Here is a 19,542-nt window from a genome sequence, read left to right as displayed (position 1 = left end):
AATTATCATTCGAAATTACTTAGACTTGAGATTTCGATCAAAAATATAGAAAATAAAAAAATATTTTATTGAAGATTCTTGATTTCTTCCCTATATCACACCTATATGTATACGTCTGTGACAGACAAAGCTTCTTTTGTCGACGACATCGCAATACGGTATGAGCAAACTTCACGTGCGAGTTCGCAAACTAAAAAACAGCATGCTTTAAATTCGCACCTCTGTCTATCACGTATGAAGGTGTCAACGTCATTGTCAAAAAAAACAAAACGTCAAAAATAAATTGTCAGTCAACGTCAGATCAGAAGGGTTAACGTATTTATTTTGCTTTATTTATAAGTTTATTCTGTCCGTTTTCTAGTATTTTTTTATAAAATCGTGAATATTGGATGAAATATTTTTTTTACTTTTAGTTATAACCGTGTAAAATTATCAATATGACGGCTGACAATGAATACCCGAAGGCATCTAGTAAGTTTTCTGGTCACGCCCATACCTTTATATTATGTGCATGCCAAAATTTTTGTAGTAACATTTAACCGGCAAGTACAGAATGCAATAAATTATTCGAAAATTTTAATAGTTATAAACTATTAAAATTTTCTCTGAATAATCTTTGTGTTATTTACAGATGCAACTCTTATCGGTGCGACCATCACTTATGTAGCCGGTTTATTTTTGCTCTTGTCCTTTGCGGGCCCCTACTGGATCGAATCTTACCCTGAGATGTTTTCATCATTCAAGCACATGGGGTTGTGGGAATATTGTTTTGACAGATTTAGGTTCCCTTCATACCAGTTTGATAAATTGTTTCATGGTTGTCACTACATCTTTAGTGAGGTATGATTTTAAATTTTTTTATTAAGTCACTGTTATTCTTTGTAGCTTTGGTTGAATAAATCAAAAATGTTGTTTGCTATTGCTGCTACTTAAATTATATTCCTTTAGTGACAAGTTATGTGTATATATATTTATGTTTTTAACTTTTGTTGGTATAAAGAGTTATTTTATGATAATATGTGGCCGTCCAAATCAAAAGACCTTATGGCGCGCGGCACTTACGCCATTATTGCCGTTATTTTGAATTCAAATAACGGCAATAAAAACCTAAGGGCCAGTTACCATAAGGTACCTTTTGATTTGGATGGCCACATTTATTATCTGTGCTATGGATCTTTTCATCTGTTGCTAAAATTTGCTGTTCCAGGTATAAAAGATAATAAGAAAGAAGTTTTACTGAATGGAAATTTTGCATGTTTGAGTAGGAAAAGTTCTCACACACACATATACTCACATATATTTACTTATAAATATTAGCATAAAATATGGAAAACCTTTTTCTCCACAGGAGTTCTATGTGATTAGAGAGTGGCTTCTGCCTGGCTGGCTGATGGTAGTGCAGTCATTTGTGACACTGGCCCTCATCCTGTCCTTGACAGCTCAGGTTCTCCTGGCCTGCGTCATAATGCGCTGGCCTCTCCGTGCTGCTCTACGTTATGAATGGATCTTTGTATCCAGTTCATTTATTATGGTAGCTCTCTCAAGTTAGTATTTGTTTTACTCTTTGTATTTTTTTATTATCAGTAATTGCTACTTAATGATGAAAGTATGGAATAGATATTACAATGATTTTGATCTTTTAGTTTAATTCTTACATGTATATTGTTATAAGTCTAATAGTAGTTATGAAAAGGCCATTTTAGTTTGAATACTGTCTCCTCAATATTTCTGTGTAAGTATGTGGTAAGTACTAAGCATCCACACCAATTTAATTTTTAAAGCTCATGTGGTAATTTTTTGTTTAAGGTGCCTTCTTATTCTTATCCGTTGCCATATTTGGAGGAAACTGCTACAGACGTGACTGGCTTCTGTACCCTTCATTCAATGTTCTGTCCTGGTCATATGCTTTCGCTGTTGTAGCATTTATACTATTTGGTATGTCTTCAATATTGATTTATAATTTTTGTAATTGATTTAATAATTAAAAATTGATTTATAGGTTTTGTAAACTAGTGTCCTAAGAATTGCAATTTTTTTAACATGTTTCATCCCACTGCTGGGCAATGGTCTTCCCAAGTCTCGCTTTCCTAATATAAGTCTCAATGATTAGAATTATTACATTGGAAAGTAATCATGTAAATTATGTAGAATAAGAATTTTAATTAAGTACATATATCTTTTTATTTTTCCAGGTGCTGCAGCAATTCTTTTATATTTAGAATCTAGGAAGTTGTACGAACTTCGGCTTGAAGCTAAGAATTTGGTTGCGCAGATGCACCACAGCCAGCCCGAGCATGCTCTCCAACATTTACGTGAACAACTGCAGCAACAGCGCCATGGGTGGAATATGTAGACATCATTGTTTAGCTAAAAATTCTCAGCCGTCCAGACTTTTTTTGAGACTTAATTTTTAATATTTAGGGTACATTATTTTTATGATTAAGATAAGACAAGATAGTTCTGGCAAATATTTTAGTGATGTACCAGTTCTCAAAATGACAACAATGTTGCACTGTTTCTTTTATTGATTGACATAAATACATTACACGAGTATTAAATTTGTGAAGAACCTATATATAAACTGTAGCGTATAAAAGCGTGCTTTGGTCCCATGAAATGAAGTAATTTGTAATTTAATTGCCATGTTGGTGAATCTCTATGTTTAAAATGTATACACACGAAATTATTATTTTTATAATTTTGATGAATGTATTTAAGCACAGATTTTTTGAATTATGATTTGGATCAATCATTCATTGAAGATTTAATTTTTTTAAAGCTTTATCAGAAATATATGAAATAAAAATTATATTACCTATTCATATAAGTGCATATAATCTACGTTTGTATGAAATGATCTGTTTGACTGAGTTGTGTGGCATTTAGGACAAATTTAGTTGTAGGTTTAGTAAGTAATTTTAGGTATTGTAACACAAACAATCCGTCCCCTTGAGTTGTGCAGTTTATGTATCATTAATTTTTATATTCTTAAGCACACTTATTTGAAAAATAAACCTATATTTTTAATGAAAAATTACTATTTGTATTTTTTCTTAGGCGGTGCTCACCCGGCTCACTAGAGCCACCGTCACATTTTATCGATTTTTAATTCAGAGCGAAATATAAAATTACCACAGGAGCTTAAACTTTTATAAGATAAGTATTATAGTTTTACATTATATAAATAGTCACAAATTACCGCATGGATTTGGTAGTCACCGTATGTCTGTCTATAGTCTATAATACCTACTTTCTAATAAAAAAATAGCTATTGTAGCCTAATTTGTAGTAGTAGTAGTAGTAGTAGGTACCACTGTTGGCTAATAAAAAGAGAAATCTACAAAAATGTATATGATATACATATACCTCTAGATAGTTGGCGGTAGTCGTAGTCGTGTTGATATAAGCCTTATATGAACTCTGTCCTTTGTCTATTTCGTCTATGGTCGTATCAAATGCTTTTAGGGGACTTGACCCATTTGACCTAAAGGCTAAAATGCTGACGCCAGTGTTAGAAAATAGCAAGTAATAATTACGTCTTCAATATTTGGGTGTCGACTATAAATTAGTTTTTTAAAACGGGTTATTTTTTACCTGGTTTTTGTAGTCGATCACAGACTCGCATGACATGTTCCATGGTTGTCTTCGGGACGTTGCCATCCAGAACCACCATCGGGGCCTGTTTGATTACTTCTATATGTTTTTCCACCTAAATAAAAGAGTGTTCATGTAAATATATAACACTAAGCTTTCTCACCACTGTTGGTTGTGGAAATTATAAGTACCTACGACTTGTCGTACGAGGCGACTCTAAAGGACCCTAACATACCTAACAGTTGATGGGCAATGATAGCATTAGCCAGGAGGGTTGACGTCGGCAAGCGGACGGTCATAAAATCAGAGCCAAATCTTCAAATTCAAAGATTTATTTTTAACGCGGATAAATGCATCCACCAACCAGGCAACGTGCGAAGATGAGAGAAATCCAGCTTTGTACTTCCGATATAAGCTGAGGAGCTCAATGGCGCAGTGCTTAGCTCGCTCGGCCTGTGATAGTGGCGGTTAAGACACTCTTATAATGGTTGGTCGTTGGATGGGTGACCAAAAAACGTATTATCTTGAGCTCCTTCATGTTTTGGAAGGCACGTCAGGTTGTTGGTGCCGATTGTATTTGCAGTTTTAGGCAGTAGTACCTACTTGCAGTCGTTAAAACCCGCCCGCAATAAAGGCCATTCGCGTCGTAGGTTATGGCTCTTACTCCTTATCCAGATGATGACTTCAAGATAAACATACTTAGTTGGTTACCATATTACATACTAGGTCACTTAATTAAGTAGATACCTATTGCTATACGTAAATGAAGCAATATTTGAATATTAGCATACACCCACCATGTCCTTAGATATGTGATCGTAGAGCGCCATGTCTCCGAGCCCGAGACGGCACTCGCCAGCCTTGTCCAGCACGGCGGCGTATGTCGGGGTGCGACCTCCTTCCACGACACAACCTGAAATATATATAGGTTTTTTTACGTCTACCTTGTCAAATCTTGAACTTTATGCCGAAACAAAAAAAAATCTATATGGTGCCAGTATGAAAGTGATACCCTTTAAAGTACACCTTTGGAGTCAAAAGACATTCCTAATATAGGTACCTATTTTAGTCAGAACGAAATAGTAATTTGCGCAGTTAATAAAACTGATGAATTCAAATGACGAAATTCAAATTTCATATATAAGTACCTACCTTTATGCCTTTTTATTTAAGTAGGTATGTACCAGACCAAAATTATCACCCCACACAAAAATAGTAAGAGACTTTATCACACCATATTGTCACATTACGGTCGCTATATTTTAACGAGGTTGCTACTACTGGAAGGGGCATATCCCTTCCATCAAGAATAGAGTTAGGTAATAGTTGTTTAATACAATAGTAGGCATCGCATTTCCTGTCAAGTGCAGTGCTATACTAAGATCTCTGCAGTCAGGGTCGGCGGTTAGCTGCAAGTATGAGTAGGGTCGATTTATAAAATGTCATTGCCCCAATACCTACCATTGAGTATCATTCCTGGAACATCTTCTAAAAGGAACCTTCCTTCCGAATCGTCTCCAATAGCTGTCAGTAACCGCACCTTGCCCTTGCGCAGCTTCCATAAGACTTCAGCGATGTTTCGTCCCACACCACCTGGACACTGCTCGGTTACACAAGGATGGGTGCTGCCATCTAGCTAAAATTAAAACATTTTTCAAGTCAATATACCTAGTACCAACCCCATAGACAATATAGTTTTTCTGTTGTGTCTGGTATCCTAGCATTATTTACAGTTAGGTATCCAGTTTGAATTAAAGGAAACTATGAATTCTCAGCGTCACACATCCGCAGCAGAGCTCAAAATAATGGGGCTGTGACTGTGACCCTAGCTAGAGCGGTATTATCACGAATACCGATAATTTATATTTGATACTAGCGGTCATCGCTTGGGTAAGCCATAATAAATTATAATTACATCTAAACCTTCGTCCTGAAACACATAGTGCAATCCATATACCTACCTAAGTAAAACATGTAAAAACACAGTACCTACTTAGTTAACTACAATAACATGTTTATTGTCGAGGTGCGGTATAAGTTTTTATTACCTTTCTAGCCAGGTCCATACCCATTTGTACCCGTCGATCAGTTTATTATGTGAAAATGAAAAACATTCACTCATTCATCACGAAATTTTTGAAAACTTGGCCAGTAAAGATTAAATTTGGTCGGAAGTTAGAAAGACGTTATAGCATAATTATTAGTACCTAAGTAATGAGTTTATTAAAGTAAGCTTTAATCATGCATTTGTAGTACCCACAAAATTATGTTAGTTTATGTTTTGCGACAAAACAACGAAGTTTAGGAGGTACCTACTAATACAGTAATGAAAATTTTCAACATAAAAAAATGTTGAATTGGGTTTAGCCAGGTACCTACTTACATAGAAGGAGCGAATAAAACCAAAACGCTCTATAAACACAAAAATAAAATAATAATATCGCTGCGTTACGGCTACATGAAAATTTAGATCGTAATTTGTTTTAAGGATTTTGGCACCTACCTACGACAACAAATCACGAAGCTCAAGATAAAAGTCAGCATATTCGATTTTTGACGTCTGCCTGGTGGCCGACCGTCCCGATCGTATCGGCCACTGTCACGCGATGCCCGTCGCTGCATTAGGTGAACATTTTTGCCACAATATACACAGATAGGTACAACACATCATATAACTACGGTATTTATGTTCGCCACAGCGATATTACTTATCCTCATATTTATTCACTTTAGCTACTTTTTTTAGACATTTTTTTATAGAAATGGCTGCACCGGAAGCCTGTACAAGAACTGACTAGCTGTTTTAATGTATCATGAGTATAGATTATAACACGCCAAAATAACAGAAAACGCGCAAAGATAACAGAGAGATTTAAAATATTTCATTTTTAGGCGCTAGGATAATCGCTAGTAGATTAGTATTGATTATAATGCCTATTGTGGTTAAAAAATAGCTTCAAGTGCCTGTCATAAATCCTCGCATGTAAACACGTAATTAAAATAAATACTACTTTATCGACTGGTGAATGATAAATGAATGTTTGCTTGTTTGCTGGAGCCTTGTTCCAATATAAATAACCATTATTTGTGAGCATTAGTGGGATTTTGATTCACTTTTTTCACTGTAAACTGCTAATGAGCACAGCGGGGCCCTAAGCGGTCAACCTTTTTGCCTTCCGTCGTCGTGATAACCTAGTTTCAGCGCTGAGTAAGGTCAAAGCTACTCGTGTGATTTTTTTCAACATACCTACTAAGTAGGTAGTTAGTTGCTTGACCGAAAATAGTTAATTTTTTGTCGTGGAAGGTGAATATTTTGGAGCTAATTCAATTTGTGTGATTTGTCCCTACACTGTATAGATATATACACACTGTATAAATAATAATTTTTCGACATTTATAAATTAATTAGCGGCCGTCCCAGCTTTTCTTGTAAAACCATAACACCTAAACCGTCCTCGGGAATCATAATATCTATTGCTGAAGACTACAATAATTCATCTGGTAATTCTTGAGTTTATCACAACATATAGACGCGATAGATTTATTTTTACAATTTAAGGTTATGGATATTTATTGAAATTAATCTAAAAAAAAATATCGATTTGACCGACCGAAAACGAATTAATAGTTAATTCTTTAGCAAGACCACTGGTATACATATTTATCAAGTTTAATTATATGCATTTTGTGAGTTTTTCCCCATTTTATCTTCGCAAAAGGTTTGGGCTGTTCGATGCTTGTTCGACGCTATTCTGCGATATTGATGATTCTAATATCATAATAGATTCAATTGGGTAGGTAGTTATATATGCAACTGTTAATGTACTTGTACACCTAGACTAGACTAACGGTTATAATTAGAGCGTACCGAATCGACAGCCTTCATAAATGATGGATGTGGTAACAGTGGCGTCGATGAATTGGTAGCGATAATAATAATATATTCAAATACGATTCATATTTATTCAGCCATCCGGGATTCCACCAATTTGCAAATAGGTACGTATTACTATTACCCACATATGGTTGTAGAGCTGACTGTTACTATGCTCTCTAAGATCTATTCGATTTCACATTTCTATCTAGATTTCTACATGAATAAAATTAGTCACATTAACATAAGTAAGTAGTTAAAGAGAGCAACTAATTAGTAACTATTAGGTATAAATCTAAATAATAAAGAGTATTATCAAAACAAACCAGACAAGAATAGACACGAGGCCGGAGTGTCAAGGTCGAATTAGAAACCAAAAACACGATTACGCTTACGAATGGCCAAAATTTTCTCCTTTAATTTGTGGTCTTGTTAGGTACTTATATTATATTTATACATAATTATGATTGAATCTACTTATCGATAATATTAAGCTGTAAACACTGTATTTTTATAAATGGTTTTGCAATGTGGGAGGGCGGTGGAAAGGCGGCGGTATCGAGCGTGGGCGCGCCGCCCTAGCGGGCCCGAAGCCCTACAGTTCAGTCAGCGGGGAGGTCCGGCGCGCACGGTCGACTCGACGCTGCACGCCGCTCGCACGAGACACGCCACGCCACATACTGCCATACCGCGACAGCGCCATGCACGTGTTCAAGTGCGCGTGATAAACCAATTTTTTAAATACGTATATCTCATAGACTGACCTAGCGAGTTGTCACTCAAAAAACTATTTAAATTGATAGTGTGACAAAATCTAGTATGGTATGTGACAGTAGACAAGTGATTATCGAATAGTTTGCGTGTTTTCGGCGGCTTTAAGAATACGTCATGCTATGGGGTAACGTATAAAACGCTTCTTAGTTATATTATATTAAATGTTTGAATATTCTAAGTATAAGAACTTAATGATGATTCTAGCTAGCGATAATAAATATAAATTATATAGTACTTAGTTACAGTACTATATAATTTATATTTATTTATAAACCTAAAGCTATTATAATTACAGAACGATTACAATAATATTCATCATCTATATAGGTATTATGGAGTAGTTTGGCCTAACACTATTGGGTGAAACGGTTTGAAATCTACATATAAAAAACACAAAATTAATTCAATTGATAGCAGATATATTATCCGTGGAAATGACTGCACTATTCATTACATTATGGATCTTTCAGTGATAGTTTTACTGAATATTCTATATGTAAATGGTAAAAAATAAATAGCTAAATAAATCCGCGGCAGACACCAATAGAATTGAATATTCTCTCGTTGAGCTCGGCAATCAAATAATTCTGCAGAGATTTTAATAAGTAGAAAGCTTTTTGAAAGGTCTGTTCCCGTAGGAATTTCCAGGAATCAGACCTCCGCGCTATAGTTATCTACTTCACAATTTGCGAACTGCTGCGCAAAATTTTTAAATCAAAGACTTCGGGTTAGTGTTGATATTGCTTTTGTAGGATTCCGTAGATACGAAAGTAGCTACAAAGGCCGACTTCAGTGACTTTGCGGTTCACATCCTCCTCATATCGAAAGGACGAATTACAAAAATCGAATCTTTTTATAATTTGTACCTACAGCACTTATTCATTATTTCGCTTTCTGTGATAACTACTATGTTCTAAAGAAATTTTTTTTTGTACAATATGACCTATAAGCACTACATGGGACTTCTAATGTACCTCTAATGAAAACACAAATTAAAATATAGGTTAAATTAACTTTTCTGATTGTCGACAAAGGGCTTTAGGAGAACTTAGGCGCTGAATAAAACGAATTCATTAAATATTTATGACCAGGATAACAATGGAAAACAAACGGCCCTAGCGAGACTGTTTTGTACTTATTGTAAACTTAGCTTTGCCCTCGAGGGCTCCCCGTATAAACCAGCCTGGGCAGGCTCATAATTCTAGCGAAAAATATTTGATGGCTTGTATTAAAGTTAGTCAAGTTGATAGTTACAGCTCTTTGTATTGTTTTATCTTTATTTCTAATTTATGATAATTATGTATAATTGCTATTGCCCGCGGATTTGCCTGCCTTAATTGCGCATGGGAACGGTATTTTTTGGATGAAAAGTAGCTTACTCCGTACTTCACTATGTGTATGCAACAAAGAATATTGGTTGACTGGATAAAACGTGAAGAGGTAATAAAAAAAAAACAATTCACGTATTTATAATTATTATATTATTAGTTTTTTATGTAAAATTTAAGTAATACTAAAATTTTTCGACAAACTGCACTCGAATTTTAAAAGATTATGTCAGGATGTACGAGTAGCTTTACTGGTCGATTATTCCGGGAACTATCTTGATTCATAGTATAATAATCTGTTATAAGTTTAGGTAAATTCGTTTTAAGTGCTTTTGCCCACGTTTATTACGTGCGTCTCTAATATTACATACTTATATCTGAATATAAGTCACTAACAATTTTATTATATGTATAAATAAATACAGAAATCCTGATAATTATTCATTATTTATCACAACGTAAACGTAATCTAATATTACTTTAACATTGGCCCTAATGCAAAGCGATGGTTATAGATGTCATCACATTTAGTGCATGATCAAATATTCATGACAGTAAACTAATGTATATTATAGGAAATAAGTTTTATAAATGATGATGACCAAACACAAAATGGGAGTTATTATTTGCGGCTTACATTACTCTAATAATGGAGAAAACACGTTTAGGTCGTCGACGTCATTCAATATAATTCTGTGGCTACAAATTAAAATAATTATAGTTACTTCAATAGACATTACACATCTTAACTAAGACCGGTTGACTGTGAGAGGTCCCTCCATGCATGGAGTAAGTCCGTCGTTGTACATATATCTTTCTTGTGTTAGAATCTATGACCCGTTTTGTCTTACGATAAAGTTTATTAATTACAAACAAAGAGTTTAATGAATCTTGGGCTGAGAGATAATTCGTAAAGAATTTGGCTAATAAAAAATATTAAATATTGTGAAATATAATGTCCATTAACAGCTTTTTGAGAGCTTAGAGATATTAGTGAATGAATTTACGTGAGATTTGAATATAAACATTATACTTATATCTAGGAAACGAAAATTATTAATGAAATATTTTATAGTCAAGAAGAAAACTCATAAATTTTGCACTGTTCATATGTTGGGTCAATTCGGCAATATTTTCATTTTACTATGGAGGGAGCGAGATAATTACAAGGGTCGGTACAGCGCCCAGACTCACGATCTCTACCAACAATATGTTCATCTTAAAAGATCACACAGGAAATAATTCTGTTAAGCTTTTCATATTGTTCCCCAAACCCCTTGAAAGGTTTGCGTTCATGTTTGAAATTACAAATCACGTTGTGCCATACCAAACATATCAGTGTTGAAGTAGAGATAATTGGATCTGCTTATATATTAGGTTTATATATAAACTTGGGGCTAGGCTCCAATAAATAAAATAAATCGATAGTTCACATAGAGGTCTTGTAAAATAACACAATGTTTTCTAATGTCAAAAATATGCAAAACCCGTAATATATGGATGATAGTGGTGATGTCACATTATCATCACAAGTACTACTAAAATACCAAATAAATTGATCAAGTAACTACTCAATTCTCGCGCGGCCCCATCAGACTGCGATCCTATTGTTGTTAAATTATCTTTATTATCTCCTGGGTAATAATACATTTCCATTACGGTATTTTGTTATAGTAAACGAATTTAAATATATTTTATTTTATACTTAGGCAAATCCACTATTACAATTAATTAAATGTTTTTTGTTTTGGTGAAAACCAAACCCATTTATTATTGCTAGCAATAGCGAAAAAAATAGGTATCTGTTTCATATATTCTTATTCTATAATATGCTATATATAATGGCACAATTGATATTATTTTGCCATCTAAATAGAAATTTAGATTTTCATTTATTTAAATGAATAATTGAAATAAATGAAAATCTAAATGTCTAACTTTAGACGACTACATTTGGCCCGGAATAGATTTTTCAAAAGAATAGTTTGAAAGCAAATATATTATCTTGCAAATAGCACAGCCAATTCTGCAGTACCTTTATGCTGGTTTGTTAGGCAAATATCCAACTAAAATAATTTGAATACGAACGAATTCAAATTACCTATCTATAAATATGTTGAATTGGTTCGTATATGTGTTCATATAAGAAATAATTCAACGTTTTAGTTCTATATATAGTTACTAGTGGAAGTGTTCATTTTATAATTAAACATTGTACCTTATTCATTCTAAGTTATTGTTGACTGCAATAATTGTTATTTCAGTCAAGCGAGCTGTTGAAAGTATAGCCCCAACATGAGAGATATAGTGTCTTAAATAACATTTTTAATAGTTATTCAAATTGAAATTCCGGTAATCTTCTCTATACCTAGCTATCTCAAGCAGATCGTAAGATTTTTCATTCGGGCAAAGTTATAAAATATTGCATTGCTAGTTGAGCTACCAGCCGTCGTCGCTTATGGATTTATGCATCTAGGATTTTTGCTCGCATTGGTGAAGTGCTGCAGCGCAGCGTGCCACTCAATGTCAGCCACTCGCATATAATGGTTACTTGTGTTGGTGTGAGATGTGACCACGTTGTTGAAATTTTGCTACATGGGTATATAGATTTGTGTGATATCATAATATATATAAATAATGGTTCAAGAATTAGAATAAACTTTTAATAATGGTTCTTACCTGTTTATCCGGTTTCTTTTATAAAGTTCCCATAGAGATATGAATAAGATGTGTTAATATCGAAACACTAGCAAAGTTAGTGTCAATGACACTATAATAAACAAAAGCCAACTAGGGTCAATAACAAACACACCCTCTCTCGAGTATATCGTCTAGACAGGATTGCAGACTGCTTGACCAGAACAACAAAGATTATGTCTGGACTGGAGTTAATAGACCAGCATCTGTTAAAATATTATTCCGTTATTTTATAATTACGGAAATTATATAATTTGATCGGGAAGAAAATTAATTCAAATATTCTGTGAATTTCGATAACCCGAAATTCGGAATAGGTATATTATAAAACCTAACAAATTTCTAAATTGAATTTTCCATTACCGGAAATTCATATTTGGTGAATGATTTCTATATTCGTGCGACAACACAGAAACAGTATTGCCGCTCCGTCGTTTTATATAGGTATGATATCGATGTAAGTATGTTTGTTATACAATACTACGTTGTTCCGTTTACGAAGCAGGGAGGCCTATCTTCTACTGCTTCCACCGGAATGGCGCAGCGTGTGCTTATGTGTCAAAAAATAAAAGAACGTTAATTTTTATTTGAGGTAACTAACTCTAGGGTTGGTCAACTTTGTCACGTAGTGCCGTGTCGCGTAGTGCGATATATCTCATACAATTTCATACAAAGTATATTATGCCGCGTCGCGTAGTTACGCCTCACCTTAAAGTAAATAGTCTTATAGGATATTTACTAAATTATATTGAACAAATATTGTATATATAAATACGGATTTAATGTCATACCTACATGTAACTTGTCATAATATACGTAAAGCAACATAGTAACAAGTATACCTACAGCTCCCACTAAGTATTGTTTCTGAACATCATATTAAACAGAACAAAGACTTTCAGCATCATAAAGTAATTTTCATTAGGTTTTTTAACCTCCTGCATATGAACTTTGTTTAATAGGCTGGAATGCAAATGGGTTGAATATATAAATATTCTTTTAACATTTTTTTCTATTGGCACTAAAGTTGGACTTCATTTGGCACTAAAAACTTCACACTACATTAAGTTTTAGCATCTTTTTGGCTGCAAGCCACAGCACATTGAACTGATTTGATGATGTTGCTTTTGTATGCATTGTGAATTTAATAAAACCAAGTTAATTTGATCTTAGCTACGATCAATAACTATATGTGGATACATATATACTTTAAACCCTTATTTATGTGTCGAGAACTAAAAAAAGTCTATTTGAATTATATAAATGTTAATTAAGCCTTTTTTATACTCTTCTTGTATTGTTGTACTTATAAACTTTCGGTCGTTTGCTACTTGCTCTAATACTAAAGTAATTTTAAAAAAGACACTACACTATCGAATTTGGTTAGCATGTAATGATAGATGTAAGTTGTAAATAAATGACGTTGAAGAGTAAAAAGAAGCATAGGTAGACACAGCATTTTTTCAAAAGCTTATGTTAATTTGCAGGTTCTGTATTAAAATAAAGCAAGAATGTTTCATTATGTTCAAGTAACAAGAGACAAATGCATAGGATTTTTTTTGTGCGTATATTAATCGTAGCTGATTCGTAGCGTAGTGAGCTACAAAGTGCTACGACGTGCTACGCACGGAGAAATTAAAATGATGTTGTCTTCGAGTAATTCTTTCTGTTATCCGTAAGGAAGCAAGTATTGGGAAAAACAAAATAAACTATCTATTAACTCCAAGAGATATTCACACCGGGCGGAATATGAGGTAATAAGAAATAACTGGAACTCATACATATACATACTTATTTTCAGGAACGAACTAACAGGAATACTGTACGAACGCAAGTGGGAATTCGATGGAACTAGCTATATACTCATCTCGTACTGCAAACAGACTGAATTAAATTTGTTTAGGTACCAGCGGGTACCTGTGACTCAAATTACGGAAATAGAAAAGAGAGTTGATTTTTTTATTTGACAACAGTATTTCATAAATAGGTACAATGTTTGTTGTAATGCTCTTGTTACATGTGAGTGTATGACTTATATGTGCTTATTTAGTCTAACTATTTCTATTTATTTCAGAAACATATATTTCTAACTAGCTTTTGCCCGCGGTTTCGCCCGCGTACATATCCCGCGGGAACAGATATTTTTCCAGGATAAAAGGTACCCTATGTCCTTCTTAATATATTAAACTACATATATGCAAAATTTCAATAAGATTGGTTGAGTAAATAGAGATATTAAAGCAATAAAAATAGCTTAATGACTTTCTTCTAAAGAAAATCTTTTAAACCAAATGGGGATTTATATTTCCTTCAAGAAAATGTTGGCAGAGACAGATAGACGTGATATCGACTGCGCAGGCATCTGAATCGATATTACATTATCGAGATTGAGTCCTGATCACAAATTAGATATAGAACAGACATAGTTTATAAGTGTATATTAAGCATCACAAAATTAGGACTAATATGCAATATTTTTATTTCTGCCTCAGCTTGAAACATCAAAAGTGAATTATGTAGACGAGTGTGCTATTGCTAACACTTGAATACAATTTTGTTCATAATACTTTTAAGCTTTTGTTTTTAAACTAGAGGCCGTAATACGAAAGATGTCCCATTGCATTGTGAGGAACTATCAAAAACAGATAGGCCACACTGTTGTTACTTAGGTGAACTCCATATTGTTATGAAGAAAATTGCAGACCCTTGGTTTTTAGTACAATATCTCTCTGTAATGTAGTTGTTTTGTTACGTGGCTGTGGTCAGCGCAGTCGGACAAAGACGCCTGCTGCACGATAGTCAGACTGGCATTGATAGTTACATTGGAGCTATTGGAGCTTTCAGATATAATGGCCGTGTGGTCAATGTAACTTTATTAAAAATATTTTTATTTCGCTTTCAGACCAAGATAATAGCAATGAGCAACTTCTACAATAATATCTATATTATTTTTTATTAAAATTTCATACGAAGATAGATAGTATTACCAAATCAAAGAAAATCAACGACTGAATGTTATATAAATAGACCAGTCGCAATGATAGTCGCTTGCATTTACAATGAAACGTAAATTAAACAGTTGGCAATCGATAAGCCTCGAAGGTGAGGTTACTTTACAGAGAACAGACGGTGAAGACAAAACCAATAAATTTTTTGACTTCAGTAGCGGCACAGCTTAAAAAAATCCTTAACAAAAGTCCCGATTTCTGTAGGTTGCATTTCTAGCGCTGTACACTTGTATTGCAGTACTTGTACTGTGTTCTTACTTTATTTATTAAGCAGCAGTTGCAAAATGTTATATAGTAAACGTTGGTGTGTTTATTTCAATTAGGTATCTGTTTATGGATAGATTGATGTAGAGAAAGTATAACGATAAGTGCAAAAGTTATATCAACGACGACGTATATATGTAGAAGCACTAGAATGAAGTTTTGGAAATAAAAAATTGGCCGTCAATTAAAGAATAATCAAAATAGATGGTTTCAATAGACTTTTCCTGGGTTTTGAAAACAAGATGAAATATATTTTTGCTTGTTCGAATTTCTTAAAGAAGTACAATTTGTGTAGCACATGGATAAAGAAATAATGGTGTAGCAGAAGAACCGGGCAACAGTTATTAAATTGGTATATACGAGATTACTGATTTGGTTAGTTTACGATCATTTGAACTCAATTTAAATTTGGAATTACAAATTACAAGAAGTACGTGCTTGATAAAGAAATGATACGGAGCAGCAAAGCAAATAAAGTTTCGATCCAATCTTATTATAACTTGGTAACTTTGCTTTCCGACTCGGGTGGGGGCGAATAAGTGTCTGGCGGGGAGTGACTGATACAAACATTCCACGGTGTATATTGAATATTGCTGTATATTACTAGTTCTTATAGATACCTGATTTTTTATCCTGATTTAGAATAAACAATTGATATTGAATGTTCACTTAGTTTCTGTTCCGTAACAGAAACAATTTACAAAAATATCCGGTCGCGATGGCGTAAAATATGTTTGGACACGCACAATGGAAGTAGTGGTTGTGGCCCTTTTATGTCAAACGAGGTTTATTGTTGTATGAGGCGTAATGTGGAAGGAGCACTTACCAAATTAATGCCTTAGAAATTTACCAATGACTTTATTTTCCATAAACAGTCAAGCTCATTTCGTTTGGTATAACTTTACAAAAAACACTTACGAGCATCCGTTATAAACAATATTGAAGAAAAATTTTCAAGTACAATTTTTGTCATAAGATAAGTATAAAGATCTAGTCCTTTGGGTACGTAAACTTAAAAAAAAGCATAGAATAGAATTTTACATCACTACATTTATATATAGTTTTCATCACTACATTTATATATAGTTTATTTATAGTTTTGCAGCAATAAAAAGTAATAAACTCCGTCGCTGACTGAATAGCGTTCCAGCGATATTCGCAGAATGAAGTTTTAAATTAGGGCTTCAAAGGGCGGGCTCAGTGGCTCTCTCAGTCTGGCTGGAGTCCCCTTTGCGTCGCGCGGACGTTTTCAGTTTTAACTAATGTTCTGCAACTTGCGCGAAAAGAGCTTCCGACTACCACTTGTGTTTCGTAACAGCAAATTATACCTGATATAATTTGCGCGTGCTTATTACGGAATATTAAACATAGCGGATTCTTATAATAATCAGAATAGATAAAATATCCGATAAATTACTTAACGCTATTGCCTTTTAAAACTATTGTCTATTAATAACTGTTTTTTAGTTTTCTTATTCACTCTTAGTGAGCTAGCTGGATACCAGTTACATTAGTTAGTATAAGCATTAATATTATGAGTTCTACGCTTTGTTATTAAACCCCAAATTAAGAAGTGAAGAAAAACCTCGAATATTTAATACAAAAATTATATGAAAACATTTTCTCCTATTTTCTTGCATTAGTTATTTATTTAGAAACACTAATGGAGTCCAGCAAAGCGAACTTTTATAAGTTTTCTGACAAAGTTTTCGAGTGCTCGGGTGATCATGTCGTGGACACGACAAATGACAAATGAGAGGTCCAGTAAAACTTTTTTTATATAGTTTTTATTTATTTTTTTATATACTTAGCATCAGCCTCGGCAGTGACACTTTGAAAATTACTTACAGGGAAAATGATGAAAAATGAGTGCAGCGGCCGGCCAAAGGTGTCATAATAATAAAATAATATAAATTCACATATCCATCAAATAACAGTTGAGGTCATGGACATAAATCTTAATGAAATGAAAAATGATGTGAGAATAACGTCATATATTTATTCCATTATTTTTGTGATTTCCAAATCCATACGAAGTGTGAATAATTCCTTCATCTCTAGAATTCTCGGCGGGAATAAGAAATGATATAATACATTTTACAATGCAAAGTCGGGCTTCACAATTAGGTCAACGATTTAAGTTTGGATACAACGAACTATTTTTTATGAATTACGTATTGAATGTAGAATTATATGTAGATCAATTTTTGTTATTAAAATAATTGAAATATAGTCGTTATTAATCTGCTATACTATCAAATCACTACCTATTCCTTCCAGAAAAGCGTTGTTTCCTCCTGACAGGACTTGTCAGTACGCCATTCAAGTTGAAGCGCGCACACAGCTTATTGAAATAAACATACCTGCTAAAAATTATATTTGCATTTTACATGAAAATTCCCAAGGGCAGTTGTTTTCTACATCTCAGATCATGAAATATTAAACAACCTATTTGGCGGAGTGGCTGCGCACAGTGTCCCAATTTTTATTCGGTTTATTATTGTACTCACGACAGAAGTGTACAAGTGTAGTAACTGCCTACTGTTACGGTAGATATTATTTTATTTTCTTAATTTGCGACATAAAAATGAAATTTAAACAAAATGTTTAGCCCTAATTCAATATTATATAACACCTGAACGACGTTATGGGCTAAAAATAACTTTAATGACGAAGCGTAGAAAATAATTCAAAATAATCTTTTTTTAACTGCCCTGCCAACAATGTACCTACATTTTCAGCACCGGAAGTTCGGCCATGTTGCGTGAACTGAGAAGCGGAAGAGGCAAAACCATATTTCCTTTCCTGCGAGTTAATAATAATATTTCCTTCTTTTTGAGTGAACAATTTATCGCAGTGTTACTGTGTTTATTAAATGTTAGAAGGAGATATTGATAGATTAGACGTTATTCAAAAATGCATGATTGCTCGGATTTGTATCTGATGTAGAAAACCTTAAAGGTTTCGCTTGAATTTGTTTGGTTTCGGTTCAATATATGTTTGTTCAAATAATGCTTTATATATTAGTCTTCTTGGTTCCAATTCCCAATCCCCAATAGATTTAGTGACCATATTTATTGAGTACCTTCATATTAACCTTGAACCTACGATAGCCAGTAGGATACGGAGCAAATGGTTCAATCGAAACAATCCAGGCTTATTTGGATTGTTGTGAATTTACGACCGGTCAGTAAAAAGTAAAATTTGTGGCTTCCCCGTTGTCGGAGACCGGAAAGGTATTGCGTCTGAGAGGTCCCTCCTAAAGCCTTATGGTTAAATAGCTCTTATGTATATGGTCACAGAGTACTAAGCTGTAAGTACTCAAAACTGACTCTATTTTTTTAATTTGGAATCAGAGTGTCAGCTGCGGAGCCATAAATTGTAAGCCCAATTTGAATTTATCAGGCAGGTGGATATTTGGTTAAGATATGATATATTATTTATATGGTAGGTATAAAACAAAGTTGTAATCTGTTGTGTCCGTTCTTCACCAGTTCAACAGTTTTTTTGTCATTAATGATGCCTAGATTTACCTGTCTGATATATGGACTTATCATACTTGCTTATATACTTTTTCTCTTTTTTCTTGAAAACTTTAATTTTTATTATTAAAGACACGAATAAAATAAAATGGATAATGAACATATAACTTTTCGACGAGAAAGAAGGCACTCGAATGAGTCTATTAATTCGTCTTTCATTTCAATGGAATCCAACACCGGGCGTTTGAGCTTGCCAGATCTTTCTACAATCCAGAATAATGAAATAGAGGAATTAAAATCAGAGTTAACATTGGTAATAAAACAATTAGATACCGCAAATCAAGAAATTAAGCAATTAAAACAAGCTAACGAAGATTTACAAAAACAAATTTTTACACAAAATCAGAACATCGAAAAAATAATACGTTTATATCCTGAATTATCTCATGGAAGCTCTAACAAGACTGAAGAGAATATGGAACAACATCTATCTTCAACCTTTCAGGAAAACCCCAATAAGC

General features: G+C 33.7%; 3 protein-coding genes across 5 annotated transcripts in view; 2 read left to right on the top strand and 1 right to left on the bottom strand.

Moving 5' to 3' along the window:
- Window positions 1–19,542, bottom strand: part of LOC128670418 (uncharacterized protein) — an 80,163-nt gene that overhangs the window by 7,611 nt on the left and 53,010 nt on the right. The window contains exons 8-10 of the mRNA XM_053746061.1: window positions 5,056–5,230; window positions 4,392–4,507; window positions 3,595–3,709 (exon numbers count right to left, since the gene is read on the bottom strand). Coding sequence (XP_053602036.1) covers window positions 3,595–3,709; window positions 4,392–4,507; window positions 5,056–5,230 — 406 coding nt within the window. The remainder of the gene's footprint in view (window positions 1–3,594; window positions 3,710–4,391; window positions 4,508–5,055; window positions 5,231–19,542) is intronic.
- Window positions 280–3,037, top strand: pck (pickel). The gene is made up of 5 exons (XM_053746068.2): window positions 280–471; window positions 632–840; window positions 1,349–1,544; window positions 1,807–1,935; window positions 2,193–3,037. The coding sequence occupies exons 1-5, from the start codon at window positions 438–440 to the stop codon at window positions 2,351–2,353; spliced, it is 729 nt and encodes a 242-aa protein (XP_053602043.1). The 5' UTR covers window positions 280–437; the 3' UTR covers window positions 2,354–3,037.
- The window catches only part of LOC128670422 (CD82 antigen-like), a 45,526-nt gene continuing 34,000 nt past the window's right edge, over window positions 8,017–19,542 (top strand). For all 3 annotated transcript variants that reach the window (XM_064435972.1, XM_053746066.2, XM_053746065.2), the window contains exon 1: window positions 8,017–8,366. The gene's annotated coding sequence lies outside the window, so the exon portion shown is untranslated. The remainder of the gene's footprint in view (window positions 8,367–19,542) is intronic.

This window comes from Plodia interpunctella, chromosome 5 (genome assembly GCF_027563975.2).
Source record: "Plodia interpunctella isolate USDA-ARS_2022_Savannah chromosome 5, ilPloInte3.2, whole genome shotgun sequence".
Classification (NCBI taxonomy): Eukaryota; Metazoa; Arthropoda; class Insecta; order Lepidoptera; family Pyralidae; genus Plodia; species Plodia interpunctella.
This window is presented reverse-complemented; position numbering and strand designations above follow the sequence as displayed.

What these genes read in the sequence shown, in the direction of transcription:
- pck (XM_053746068.2), top strand. Translation starts at nt 438, where the DNA reads ATGACGGCTGACAATGAATACCCGAAGGCATCTA. An exon ending in TGAATACCCGAAGGCATCTA is followed by an intron (nt 472 to 631) that starts GTAAGTTTTCTG and finishes TGTTATTTACAG; the next exon opens with ATGCAACTCTTATCGGTGCG. An exon ending in GTCACTACATCTTTAGTGAG is followed by an intron (nt 841 to 1,348) that starts GTATGATTTTAA and finishes TTTTCTCCACAG; the next exon opens with GAGTTCTATGTGATTAGAGA.